This window comes from Gambusia affinis, linkage group LG17, assembly GCF_019740435.1.
Source record: "Gambusia affinis linkage group LG17, SWU_Gaff_1.0, whole genome shotgun sequence".
NCBI classification, from domain to species: domain Eukaryota; kingdom Metazoa; phylum Chordata; class Actinopteri; order Cyprinodontiformes; family Poeciliidae; genus Gambusia; species Gambusia affinis.
This window is the reverse complement of record NC_057884.1, coordinates 25,316,077-25,329,669: the sequence shown is the minus strand read 5'-3', so window position 1 is coordinate 25,329,669 and position 13,593 is coordinate 25,316,077. Positions and strand designations below refer to the sequence as shown.

General features: G+C 42.5%; 3 protein-coding genes and 1 long non-coding RNA gene across 8 annotated transcripts; 2 read left to right on the top strand and 2 right to left on the bottom strand.

The window, feature by feature from the left end:
- The first annotated feature begins 3,425 nt into the window (after positions 1 to 3,425).
- LOC122819411 lies at positions 3,426 to 5,261 on the top strand. Its single transcript, XR_006368609.1, has 3 exons — positions 3,426 to 3,499; positions 3,770 to 3,875; positions 5,021 to 5,261. It is a non-coding gene; the product is annotated as an uncharacterized LOC122819411 (long non-coding RNA).
- A 155-nt stretch (positions 5,262 to 5,416) lies between these two features.
- On the bottom strand, positions 5,417 to 7,430 carry thap1 (THAP domain containing, apoptosis associated protein 1). Its single transcript, XM_044096127.1, has 3 exons — positions 7,225 to 7,430; positions 6,016 to 6,208; positions 5,417 to 5,931 (listed from the first exon to the last, which is right to left on the bottom strand). Exons 1-3 carry the CDS (start codon positions 7,293 to 7,295, stop codon positions 5,575 to 5,577), a joined length of 621 nt encoding a protein of 206 aa, XP_043952062.1. The 5' UTR covers positions 7,296 to 7,430; the 3' UTR covers positions 5,417 to 5,574.
- Positions 7,431 to 7,867: 437 nt separating this feature from the next.
- On the bottom strand, positions 7,868 to 11,849 carry ccdc82 (coiled-coil domain containing 82). Of its 3 annotated transcripts, none has more exons than XR_006368608.1 (3): positions 10,584 to 11,849; positions 8,545 to 9,690; positions 7,868 to 8,497 (listed from the first exon to the last, which is right to left on the bottom strand). XR_006368608.1 is itself a non-coding variant. In XM_044096125.1 (3 exons), exons 2-3 carry the CDS (start codon positions 11,118 to 11,120, stop codon positions 9,475 to 9,477), a joined length of 753 nt encoding a protein of 250 aa, XP_043952060.1. In that variant the 5' UTR covers positions 11,121 to 11,154; positions 11,264 to 11,788; the 3' UTR covers positions 7,868 to 9,474. The 3 variants fall into 3 exon arrangements, 2 of the variants coding, with proteins under 2 accessions (XP_043952060.1, XP_043952061.1); XM_044096125.1 differs by having other exon boundaries at positions 7,868 to 9,690; positions 10,584 to 11,154; positions 11,264 to 11,788; XM_044096126.1 differs by having other exon boundaries at positions 7,868 to 9,690; positions 10,584 to 11,154; positions 11,386 to 11,788.
- A 32-nt stretch (positions 11,850 to 11,881) lies between these two features.
- LOC122819410 (perforin-1-like) lies at positions 11,882 to 13,459 on the top strand. Of its 3 annotated transcripts, none has more exons than XM_044096129.1 (2): positions 11,882 to 12,453; positions 12,623 to 13,459. In XM_044096129.1, exon 2 carries the CDS (start codon positions 12,930 to 12,932, stop codon positions 13,314 to 13,316), a length of 387 nt encoding a protein of 128 aa, XP_043952064.1. In that variant the 5' UTR covers positions 11,882 to 12,453; positions 12,623 to 12,929; the 3' UTR covers positions 13,317 to 13,459. The 3 variants fall into 3 exon arrangements, with proteins under 3 accessions (XP_043952064.1, XP_043952065.1, XP_043952063.1); XM_044096130.1 differs by having other exon boundaries at positions 11,882 to 12,668; positions 12,919 to 13,459; XM_044096128.1 differs by having other exon boundaries at positions 11,882 to 12,792; positions 12,919 to 13,459.
- The last annotated feature ends 134 nt before the right edge of the window (positions 13,460 to 13,593 follow it).

Below are 13,593 nucleotides of genomic sequence, written 5' to 3'. Positions count from 1 at the left end.
GTCTGACAGGGCTCAAGCAGCACTCGGGCATGATTGACAGCGTTAGGCCCCGCCTCCTGGCTCTGATTGGTTGTTTCTATTCAACACAGGGAGAAAACAGAGCAGATCGATTTTTCATAGATTATTTACTCAGCAAACTGTCACAACATGGAGAAAGTTTCAACAAATATGTAAAATAATATTTGTATAAATTACAGTCTGCATCCTGAAGCAGAAAAAAAATTAATCAATTAATCACATAATAAATTAAAAAGATTCTGATGATTAATATTTTCTAGAGCAAGTTTACAGAAACACCGTAATCCATTTTATTTCTGTTTTTGGTCGTTGTGTCTTATTATGAATAATTAAATTAGAAATAGATTCTACAAATAAAACAATCTGATCCATGAACCCAGAGTTTCTCCTCTTGTCGAGTTTTTCCAGGAAATGTTTGATTTCAGGATGATTGGCTCATTTATCGTCTTCATCGGTTTTTTCTGTTTACTGCAGAGCAGGTCAGGTTTCCAGCACCGGTTGCCATGGCGATGCGTGGCAGGAAGCAATAACCCTCCGATGACCTGGTGGCCCAAACAAACAGAAACGTGCAAAAAGCAACGAACCAAACTGAGTTCAAGGAAAAACTGCAGTAACCATTAAAAACACAAAACATGATAATTATTAATAAAACCAAGCATCCTGTTTTTACAGTGAATCACGAGGCTTTTTTACCTGCGGAAAATCTGACGGAAATTAAAGAAATATTTTTCCAACAATAAACAAAAACTGATTGTATCTTATAAGGAAAATGAATGTAATAAATAAATGCAGTTTTATTATTTTAATTAATAAAAATAAAGAAATTAAACCACATTTTCCCTCTGATCCTCGTATTCAGATGAAGATGTAGGCCAGCAGCTGCAGACTCACCATGAGGCATTATGCTTGTTATTATTATTATTTTTAGCCGGATGCCATTAGTCTATGGCTGCGTGAACGTGCGTGTCGCCTGAACTCTGATCAGATGTGATCCGTTTCCGCTCAGCTTGCTCTGCGGCAGCGTCAACACAAAGAGGCAGCGGCATAAATTTATCTGATTTCATGCAGCAGCAGCTGCAGGGAGTTTTTCCCTCTCAGTCCGTCTGTCAGGCTGCAGCGAGGCGCCGGGCGGGAGGCTCGGTACCGGGCTCCGGGTGATCCGGGTGATCCGGGTGATCAGGGTGATCAGGGTGATCTGGGTGATCTGGGTGATCTGGGTAATGTCACGGAAATCCACAGGGCGGGAAAAATCTGAGAAATGTTCTAGAAAAAACTGAACTCCAAATGTTTTGACTTTAATCTCAGAAAAAGGGCTGGGAGAAGGAAAATGTGACTTTTGAAAGTCAGAAAATTTACAAAAGTCGAAAATGTTCAACTTTATGAAAAATACTAATACAAAATTTACAAAATATGAAATTTTGTAAAGATTAGCACTGGAGCTGTAAGACTTTCTAAATATTTATTCTTATGGTAATAAGTTCAAAGTTTTTTGGTTTCTGGAAAATGATCTGCTTAAAAACCTCCAAAATGTAACTGTTACCTAGCAACCCCAGCAGAGTTCAGCCCGTTACTTAGCAACCCCAGCAGAATTCCATCCGTTACCTAGCAACCCAACCACTGCACCACTGTGCAGAACAAGATTTGTTCGTAAACGATCTAAAATCGGAAAAAGTTTCTGAAGGACTCTTATTATGAAATATTAGCAGCAGCAGGTCAGCTTCCTGTTAGCTTCCTGTCAGCTTCCTGTCAGCCTCCATCAGCAGCTGAAACCTGCAGATTGCAGAGCCACCTTCATCTTCCTCATCCTCAGCCTGACTATTTGAGGATTAATGAAGTAAAGCTGACAAACCTGAGAAAACGACGCGTGTTTGTTTACGGGCGGCTGCCGTTAATCCCGCCTTGATTCGCTCCGCCGTCTGAAGCTGCAGATTATCGTTAGCTTCCGGATTTAGCGCGTCGCGCGGTGAGTCAGGAAACATCCTGCTCACCGCTCCGAGTCCAATCTGCTGGGTTTCTACACGTTTGGATCTTTAAGAGTAAAAACTCTGATCTTTAACAGGATAAGTTTAAAAACGGTGCTTTACTCCACATCATATGCTAATATAGCATTAGCATAAAGGTGGACACGTTTGTATTTTTATTTCTAGAATATTTTCTGTTGATTTCCAGTTTAATTTGTTCATTTTGTACCGAAAACGTTTAAAATGATGATTTTTAAATCATGACATTTTAACAGTAAAATATTTATAATTGTTTTTTTATAAGAAAAGTTATTAGAAATAAAAATGCTAGCTAGTGTTAGCATGGTAGCACAGCCAGCTGCCACAGGAAGTTAGTAAACTTCATGTTGTTTTATGAGTGATGAAATAATCTAATAATTGTGTTTTTATTAATTAAAGTTTGGATCAATAATCTGACTGGAATAAATGAACGTTTGGTTCTGAACCCGGTTCGTCCCAAACCGGCCGGCAGCCGGAGGTTTTCTGGAGGGAGAGAATCGTCTCAGCTCAGAGGCGTTCCCATGACGACAGAATCAGACGCAGACGTGAGTCAGAACCAGAACCGCCCTGGCCGGGCCGCTCCGACACCGCCGAGGTGACAGCCTGTTGTTACTGTGTGTCATGGCGACGCCCTTTAACCCCGCAGGAGGCTGATGTCACACGTTCTCCGCCCGCCGTGCGTCACCGTGACGACCGACAACTCACAGAGACCGGTTCTGTCTGCTGGGTCGGTTTGGACCAGAACCAGAACCATTCCTCCCAGTCTACAGTCAGGATTTTCTGTCCAGTTAGAGTTTATTGATTTATGAATAATAACTGATAAATGGATCTGATTGATCATAACTGATATTTATTTAAAATATTTCATATTTCAGGAGAGAAAAAAAAAATATGATTATGTGACTTTAAATAGTCCAGACATTAAAAAATATAGAATTAATTATATTATAGTTGTTAATAATAATTACAAAATATCAATAGAAGAAAAAGAGTTAAAATAAAAATGACTTAAATAATAATAATTACTTATTATAAACAGAGAATAATATTAGAATTAACTACCAGGAGAATAAAAATATTTTAAAAGTACTGAAAACAACAACAATAATATGATTCAGATTAAAAACATCTCTAAATAATCTGCCTAGATATGAAAATTAATCTGCAGGTTTATGTGACATAAATATTTAATTTTGATTAAAAAAAAACAACATAAAGTTTCCATGATGAAAACATTTAATTAAAACAAATAAATATGTTTTTTTTTTCTTTCACCTCTTCAGACTGCGGCGGCAGCAGCAATGCATGCTGGGAGCTGCAGGTGTTAATGAGGGTCAGCCGGAGTGGGCGGGGCTTCAGTGACAGCTGCTGCCTCACCTGACAGGGTCACCGTGGGGTCACAGTCGGGTCAGGCCCTCATCAGCCTCCTGATTGGCTGGAGTCAGTCACGTGACTGCGTGGGGTTCCCTCCACCTGGACAGGTGAGTTCAGTTCATCAGATTCTGGTTTTCTGGTTGCTCTGTACGTTTCACCGTATTTCTTCTCCTCCAGACTTTGTGCCATTTTCACCTTTCAACTTTTATAGTATTCATCTTCCTCTCCTGATGCCGCCGTTATCTGTTGGTGTTCATAACCTTCATACATTTTATAATATTCTGCTTTTTATTAATTGTTTCATAGAAATTGGTAAACCGCGCCATCCTGTGGCAGAATTGAGAATTACAATCTAAAACGTCCGTTGTGTTTCTCAGTGGATGTTTCAGGTCCGGTCAGTCATCCAGTTTCAGGCTGTCCTGGAGGAAACAAGGCAGCGGCCATTTTGAAGTTGGGCAGTTTAACAGCTGGGAATAATTTGAGGTTTGGACGTTGCTCTTTTTGTGCTGCATGTAGCGTGTTTTTATAGTCACCGTGCTAAACGATGCTCTAAACAAATGTTGATTTCCCAGGAACCATGAAAGGTTTGGATTTCATCCGTTTTATCTGAAGGGTTAGGGAAAGTTTCATCATTTATTTTACTGTAAACCTGCATGCTAGCAGTATCCTAAATGCTGTCATTAGTATTTTAGCTAGTTTTAGCTTTTTAGCTAATTTTGGCTTTTCCCTGCGGTTTTTCTCACTGTATGGATTATTTCGTACCTTTCTGCAAATCTTCACCAGGTGACTTCAAACACTTTTGCCATTTTCACCAAAACCATTCAGCATTCACACTTTCAGAGGCCCTGTAGACTGTCTCAGTGTTCCCCAACCCTGGTCCTCCATGTTTTACAGGTTTCCCTGCTTTAATGGTTTAATTTATCAGTCATCAGCTGAAATCAGCTGGACTGAAAAAATAAATACCTGAAACATGCAGCAGTGAGTCTGGAGGACCGGGTTGGAAACGCTGCGTGACGTTTTTCCAAAGTCAACATGCACGATGGTTTATTTTCCAGCCTCTTTTATTTTGAAGTGTTCATTTTATGAAGACTTGATTTGAATTGACCAGTTTGGGAATTGAACCCACAACTTCGGCATTATTAGCAGCACGCTAATTCACAGGGAAATTCACAAAAAATAAATTCTGTTGTAATTTTTCTGTTTTTTAATCTTCTTATCCAACACAAGAAGAGATATTAATAAAAAAATTATCTTAAATAAAAAATCCGATAAAAAGGCCCAGGTAATTTCCACTTTGTTGTTTTGCTGTAGAAATGAAATAAATATTTTTATCGTCAGAAATATTTAATAGAAAAACATAAATGATAAATTTTTCATTTTTAAATCCCCTCCTTCAGGAAAAACAGAAAAAATTGAAAACACTTAAATCTAGATTTTCTTTAACTTTTATTGTTATTAGAAAAATTTAATTTGATCACACTTAGAAAATGAAAAAAATGATAATTATAATAATAATTTGCCTTTTTTCTTCCATATTTTTTCCCTCCATCAGATTTTATCCTCCATTAAAAGAGAAATCTGTAGAATAAATCCAGTTTGTTTCATTCAGACTCATTTCTGACTCGCAGCTCTCTGCTGCCACCTGCTAGTCAGGCGAGCCGCTGAACCCAGGAGGAGGAGAAAGATGATGATGATGATGGTGATGATGATGATGATGGTGATGATGATGATGATGGTGATGATGATGATGAAGTCCTCAGGGTGCACTTACTTTCCCAGAAACTTTAAACACAGAAACAGGTAAAAACTTTCAAAAGATTTCACACCCGACTACAACATTTCAACCAAAACATTTTTCATATTTTACTTTGTGAAGTAGTGAAGGGAAATCTGAAAAGTGTGGTGTGCATGTTTATTTCTTTTAAATTGCCCCAAAATAAAAAAAGATTTGGAGGTTTGGTGAGACGGTTGAAGATGTGAGAATGATTCTGGAGTTCTGCCTGAATAAAAACCAGAAACTCGTCTTCAAATCCCTCATTTATTTACATTATTTTACATAAAGCAGCTGCTGGTTGTGTAGGAGGCCCCACTGCTGCTGATCGTCCACATTCCTGAGGTCCAGACCAGCAAACCGTCCAACTGGTCAGAGGGAACCCTGGTTCTGGTTCTGGTTCTGTTCTGGTCACTGGACCCCGTTCAGGGTGCGGTAGAGGTGTTTCGGTACGACCACGTAGCGGTCGGCGGGCGGCCCTCGCCCGGCCCGCGCCCCCCGCCCCGCCCGCAGCCTCTTGAGCTGCCGCTGCTGCCGGCGGACTTTCTGCTGCGCCGTCTTCAGTTTGCGCCGCAGCAGCTCCAGCTGCTCCTCCAGCTGCTCCATGCGCCGTTTCTGCTGCGCCGAGTCCTCCGCCGTGTAGTTATGGTCGCCGCTCACCGCCGCCGGGCCGCCACCGGCCTCCTCCGCCGGCGCGGGGTCAGAGGTCACCGGCAGGGAGAGCCGGAAGTCGATCTCTGAGGAGAACGGGTTCTCTAGAGATTCTGACTGCAGGAGAAAAACAGACAGAAAGAGATGGAGGGACGATGAGATGGATGATCAGACAGAGCACCGGCCCGTGTGACCTCTGACCTTCGTACTGAGGCCGAAGCCGAACAGTGAGGGCACGGCGTTGTCCTTCAGGACCCGGTTGTTGCATTCCCTCTTGAAGCAGTCCTGGGTGAAGTGCTGGGAGCAGATGTTGCTGTACTTGGTGGGCTTGAAGTTGCTCCTCCTCATCGCCGCCACCCACTTCCTGCAGACGTCCGGCCGCGCCAGAGGAAACCTGAGCAGGCCCAAACAGGAAGGGCGGCCATGTTGGTCACTGACTGTCTCGGTTTAAATGTTAGAAATGTTTATTGGAAAGTTGTTTATAATTCTAAAAGCAGGATAGAATAGTATATGTTTTAATATTTCCCTCACTTTGACTTTCTTAAACATTCATATTTAGATTTATTAACACTTTGGATTAACTGAGAGCTCTGGAAATGTTCATTAATAAAAATAATCTCCAAAAATAAGACTTGTAAGCCTAATAATTGTCTATGTAGTGTAAAATAACCATATTTTACAAATATAATAAATATTTTGTGTGTCATAAACTGCATTTTAATCCGACTTTGACGTTTTGAACTGCTGCTGTTCTCAAACCACAGCCACATTGAGGTGGGGTTGATTTAATGTTTTAAAAGTAAATGTCTCGATGTTATTACATGGAGTAAATACTTTATATAAACACCAAACGGTGTTTCAAGTACTCTCTACTAAATGGTAAACAACATATTTCCGGTTTGATCGGTGTGAGTAGCACGGATTTGATTAAAAGTGGCTCAGTATCTTTAAATACGGTAAAACAAATTAAATAAAAAAATCTTGTAGGCCATCTATACTGAGTTTTACGGCTCAACGTAAAAATAAACAAAAAAACTCTAACTTGGGATGCGTTTACGCCTCGTAAAATTCATTCTCTATAGTGATTTACCGATAATCGACCATTATCAACATCAAAATTAACTAAACAAAATTATCAACGTTTGAAGTGTCCTATAGTTATCCGATTATTGACACGTAATCTAAACATAAATTCATTAATTAATAAACATAAGTTTAGATTACGAGGTGTAGATTAGATTACGAGGTGTAATTGAACACACCATGAAGTTGCCGCCTCCACTACAACACTACCGCAATAAGCCGTATAGAAGCGCGATAGGATTTAAGGCTGCGGCCGCAGATTTCTGTCGGCTATAGCGATAGCAGCTAACGACTCCCGGCGCTCAGCGCTAGTTCCGGTCCGCTTACTTGTGGAATGAGACGTCCTTGTCTTTGTGGTACCGGTTCTTACAGCCGTACGCTGAGCACGTCTGGACCATGTTTCAGCCCAAACAGCAGCTACTTCTCCCGGGTTAAACTTCGCTGCTCTCCCCCTTCACCATCCAAACAAGGCTTCACCGCCAGTAACAAAGATGGCGGCCAAGATCCAATCACCTGACCTCCGTTCTTACATGTGATTGATCGAGGCTGCTCTACACAAAACAAGGACTTTTTGAAGCTTTTTTGTGACTTTAAAAAATATTTTATCCGCACTAAGTAATTGTTTACTAAAATTAGTTAACAATTACTAATTTTAATTGTTTTTCCAATATCTATCCTTTCTGTGAGAAAATTTCTAACAAATCTAATCGAACAAAACAAATTATCAACTAAACAATCAGAATTTCTAAAAAATGGAAAGTTTCTTTAATTCAATTCAGTAGAATATTATTTATCCCAAAGAGAAATGAAGTTTAATGACTTGCATCATCCAAGTATCTTTGTAGAGTCAATGTGGATGTAGCTGCTGTGGGCAGGAAGCAGCTCCAGAAGCAGTCAGTATGGCAACGATCTGAAAAAGCCTCTGACTATAACATGCAGAGATTTTTCCAATAAAAACAGAGCAGTGTGGTTTGGTATGAAGCATTTTTATTAAGCAACAGAAACACTAAAAACCAGCGTAAACTCGCTTACATCCTGCGTAGAAACTGTTTCGGTGAGTTTGTCCCTAAGAGCTTCCGTAGACGGACCCCGGCTGTGATGAATCTCCAAACTGAAACATCAGAAACTGAGAAGAAAAATCGAGGATTATGGGACGTGAATTGTCCAGTCTTAAAACGAGCTCATAAATGCAGCGCTGCAAAAACCAACAGAAAGGTACAGAGTGTTTTTCTGATGTATTTACATTAGTTATTAATGCTGATATGAAATTAGAAGCTTTAGAAGCAGCAGAACCAAACAGAACCCGACCCGTTTGCTGTAAGTCCATTTAGGGTTCTGCCTTAAATGACTCAGTTTTGCTCTTTTTAAAAGATTCCTTCTTTACTTCCTGCAGCTGATCAGATCTGATCCGACGTCCTGCAGGTCGGTTTCACCCGGCAGATTCACTAAAACCTTCAAAACTTTTATATTCCACTTTTAAAACGCAACAGAAGACATTTCATCTCTAACTGTTTTCTCAGATTGTTCCAGCCGTCAGAAATATAATGGAGTTTAAAACTGCAATGCACCGCCCGCCCTGCAGGGGGGCAACGCCGCCAACCTGCAGGGGGCAACGCCGCCAACCTGCAGGGGGGCAACGCCGCCAACCTGCAGGGGGCAGCACTGCGACCCACAAGCAAACTGAAGCAATGTTTCCATAATTATGTTTGAAGAAAGCCTAACGATGGGATAACGAGGAGACTCCAGGGTTAAACGTCACAGGAAGACCTGTGATGGAAACTTCAAAATAAAAGCTGACTAATCATAAAAACTCAGGTTAGCTGGTTATAAACAGCTGGAACAAACATCTGTTCATGTGGCTGAGGCTCAAACCTTCTGTGATGTCATCAACGATTCATTAATTCATATTTTAACTCCTCCCACTTTAAACATTGCATCCTGATTGGACGAGAGCTCCAATCAGGAAGTCGTTAGCTTAACCCAGAAATTAATCTGTCTTTTAGGAACATCTGTGGGGTCATGACCTCTTGACCCCTCTACAAATAAAAACTGAATCCAAATGTGTCAAAATCAGAACTGGACCGGGCTAAAATACGGTTTGAACAGAACCGAGACAGAAACTTGATTTGATTAAGGAACAGGAAGTTGGGTTTATGTACACATGACCCGGTCAGACAGAACCAGGTCCGGTTCTGGTTCCAGGTCCGGTTCTGCAATTCTGGACCAAATGAGTCCAAAAAGCCCGGAAAGCGTTTCCTAAATGGGTCAGAACCCTGAAACGGTTCTGGAGTCCCGGTCCATCCCCTGGAGGCCGAGACTCTGTCACGCAAAGCATCATGGGAAGTGTAGTCACGGCGATGAAGCTCTGCCACTGAGCTGCTCCGTCCTCCGACTCAGATCGGTCCTGTTCCGATCAGCTCTTCATCAGAACCGACCCGTTCAACATCCTCTTCCTGTCTGGGTCCGTTTCCATAGCAACCTTCATGAAGGTCCGGCTCGTCGACTGCAGGAGGAAAAACAGAGAAGAAGAAAGCGACAGTTTGAGTTTTTGGTTCCGACGTTCGGACCCGGGACCGGCTACTCCTTCTCATCCTCTTTGTCCTCCTCCTCCTCCTCCTCCTCCTCCTCGTCCTTCGTCCCCTCGTCCCCGCCCTTCTGCTCCGCGTTGCCTCCATGTCTGCCCCCGCCGTTCTTTTCCCCGCCGTTCTTTTCCCCGCCGTTCTTTTCTCCGCCGTTCTTGTCGCCACCATTTTTGTCCTCGCCGTCTTTGGACTCGTCCTCATCGTCAGAACCCTGAAAACACAGAAGGTTTCCGGTCAGTACCGGTTCCTCACCCGGTTCTGGTTCAAGATGTCTGATCTGTGTTAATAAAGGATGAAGAGATGAGCTGATGCTGTGACTCTTACTGCCCCCTGCTGGTAAGGAGGCGTAAAGCTCCATCAGCAGAACCTCAGTAGCTGTGATTACGTGACAAAGTAAAGCAAAACTTTAATATTACTCTAATTTCTAAAAAATACAATATCACAAATGTTTTTTATTTCCATGAAATAAGAAACATTTAAATATGTGTGAGTCATAAAAAAGCTGCGCCATCATTTCTATCGAGGAAGTTTTTTCTACATCAGTGATTCCATGGAGCAAATTTATTTTTCTAATTCCAGTTTGAGAAGTTTTATGGAAACGGAGCGAATGGAGATTAAAAGTTTAATCAGAACATTTATTCAGTGGGATGGAACCAGAACCAGAACCAGGTCTGGATGGATGGATGGATGAACGAACAGTTGGATGGTTGGATGGATGGTTGTTGGATGGTTGGATGGATGAATGAATGAACAGTTGGATGGTTGGATGGATGGTTGTTGGATGGATGGATGGATGGATGTTGCACATTTCTGAAATTATTTCTTTTAGTTTAAATTCCTGACTGCTTAGGAACTTTATTTAGGTAAACCAGAACTTCCTGTTTCCGGGGAATGAATATGACGTCACACATGGACGGATGGATCCTCCATCCAGTTAACATGGCCGCCTCATGGTGAGGACTAAGGAAGCGAAGGAGCCTGATTGGGTCTCAACCAGTTTCCATGGCAACCATCTATAAGTCCTACCATCACAAACATCAACAGTTTGTTGAGCTGGTGGACTTAGCTGCAGCCTGGCGGTGGCAGCATGGTGCTGTGGGGTACCTGTTTGACCCGGCTCCGCCTCCTGTTGGGCACGCGGGCCTTCATCCTCCGGGACAGCGCCAGCAGCTTGTTGTGCCGCTGCCTTCGCTTCTCCTTCTCCGCCTCCTCCTTCCGCTTCTCCTCCGTCTGCTCCGAGTCCGACTCCTCCTGCCTCTGCAGCCGGCTCCTCTTCCGCGGCTGGCTGCTCCTCTTCGGCTGGCTCCGGCCCTCCTCCTCCTCTTCATCCTCCTCTCCGCCGGGGCTGGAGGAAGAGGAGCTGTCATCGCCCCCCAGAAAGGAGCGCTTCCTGCGGCTCACCGAGCGGCTGTCGTCGCTGGAGCTCCCGCCGGACTCGCTCCAGTCCCGGTCCGCCTGCTCGCTGTCCTCCTCCGGGGAGCTCTGGAAGTCCGACTGGGACCCGGAGGAGGAGGAGGAGAACGAGCCTTCATCGCTGTCGTCCAGGATGGAGGCGGGAAGGCCGATCTGGCGCTTCTTGGAGGCGGCCACCTTGGTCTTCCTCATGGAGGCGAACATTTTCCGCTTGTAGAGGCTCTCCATGTCCGCTGCTGCTGCTGGAGCTCAACCACAAAAACTAATAAAAAATAACAAAAATAACAAAAACAGCGCCGGGGGTCAAAAACAAGCTACAGCCTGCGCATCAAAACATCTGGAAAAATAAACAACATGGCGCCCAGATTAACCTCCAGGAACGATTATTCCCACTTTTCTTCTCCTAATCCTTCTTCTGTAATCCTGACACCGGGAATCTTCTCCTTAATCCACCGTTTTTTCTCAGATTTTCCCCCTGCGGAGCTGCTTTTACCTGGATTATTGTTGTAGCTTCTGATCCTTCTTCTCCCGCTGTTTTGTGCTGCGCGGAACAACAGCGCCCCCACAGGCCAGTCCGGGAAAGTACCCGAACAGTCCCAGGAGCCAGACTCCAACAGCGCTGTAAGCGGTTCCGATCAGGCCCAAGTTCACATTCACATGTTTACTATTACTACTGTTCGTAACATTTACCCAACTAATGATATTATTTAAATAACATAACATCTATTTACATTATTTAAACAGAAAAACATAAATAAATGCGCTCAACCTGTAGGAGTTTTGCAGGGTTTTTGGAGTACTTTGGAGATGAAAATATGTTTTTTAGATTTTTGGAGGGGTTCATAAGGGTTTATGAAAATGTTATTTTAAATACAACATAAAAGTTTGCATTTTGTACAAGCATTGTACGAAAAGACATTTCATTGACTTCTTTTTGAATAATCTGGTACAAGGAATAAATAAAACAATAAAACAAACAACAAACAATAAAAGATTTATTTATCATCTGATGTTTCCGTACATCAGTTTACTGACGGTCATTTGAACTGAAGGATGATCTTTTTATTTTATTTAATCAAACATTTTTATCTGTTCCACTTTGATGTTTCCAGTGCTTCCAGTTAACCGACAGGTGAATTGAGAACAGGTTCCAGTATCTAAGCAGTAAAAATGATTCATCAGGCCCTTTGTTCCTGATTTATTGCAAACTGAGATTAAATTTACTGCCCTCATAATGGACTCTTTGACCTTGTAGTTTATCTTTACCTCGTTGTTAAACTTTACCACTGACCTCGTTTTGGTTTTTTGCTGACTAAGGTTTTTGGTCAGCATCCTTGTTTTGAGTTGAATTCCTTCCTGACATTATTAACCATCTGCATCAGAACCAGTCTGGCTGCTGATATTAAACATGATGTCCAGACTTTGTCTGAATATTTATCACAGTTCCACATGCTGCACAAGGCGCCTTTACTCCCCCCTGGTGAGCCTCCAGGCCCCAAAATGTCTCTGCGCGCCCCTGGATCCATGCACAATGTTCTGGTTTGATGTGGCACCTGGACAGGTGAGCAAACATCTTCATGTCAGCTCTGTTATAAAATAATAAACATTTTCTGTTTAGCAGCAGTTAATGTTTCACTGAAGGTTTTGTTTTGCCAATATGATAAAGTATCAATGCCTTTTCTGAACACAACAATAAAGTAATAAAGTAAATCAGATATGGTCTTTATAAGGAGGAACCAGAGCAGAAGGAGGTCAGATCTCTCATCTCCTGTTCAGGTAAAACTTCTTCTTCTTTCTCATTTCACTGACTATTCTCTTCCTCAGTTTCCAGAAGTGATGAACATCTTTCCTGTTGTTGTTTGATGCGTCGGCCTGCTTCGTGTTGTTAGCAGGTCCACAGGTCCGTGTTGTTACAGATGAAAGGAACTGAAAGCCAGAGGGAGTTTGAACAGTTCAGCCCTGATGATAATCTGATGATAATCTGATGATAATCTGATGATAATCTGAAGTTGTGTTGTGTCTGCAGCTCCCTGAGTCATGGCCTCCAGCCTTCTTCTCGTCGTCCTGCTGCTCTGCTGTGTGGGTCAGGCTCACTCATACCTGACCGTCAGAAACATCAGGGCCCAAAATCTGCTGCCTGACAAGTACAGCAAACCGGACGGCTACGCGAAAGTCTTCTATGGATCCAGCAATATGGGTCAAACGTCTGTGGTGCAGGGCAACCGAAATCCTTCATGGACACAGAGCTTTAATTACTACAGTGCCAAGGTGGGCGGCCAGCTGACGGTCAAAGTTTACGACAAGGACGTCGTCTCCGATGATTATCTGGGCGGCTGCACAACTAAGATCAAGGTGGGAACCTTCGACGCGCGGTGCAACCTGAGCTCAGGAGGAACCTTGTATCTGACCTACAGCTTCAGTTGAGCAGAGAGTTGCTGTCCTGCTTCATTGTGGCAGAAATCAGTTTCACATCACTGCATGTTTATCATGAATGATTGTATCAACTTTCAGGACGATTGTGAAAATTAAAGGATCAGAATAAATAAATAAAGTAAGAAATAAACTTATTAAACCAAAATGTGTTGATGTTGGTAACTTCTTCCTTGTTGGAGATGAAATAGAAAATATGCTGAGTAACAATAAACAGGACAGGAACATTAATGAACCTGATTCTGTCCTGAACATCTCAGATATAAAAACT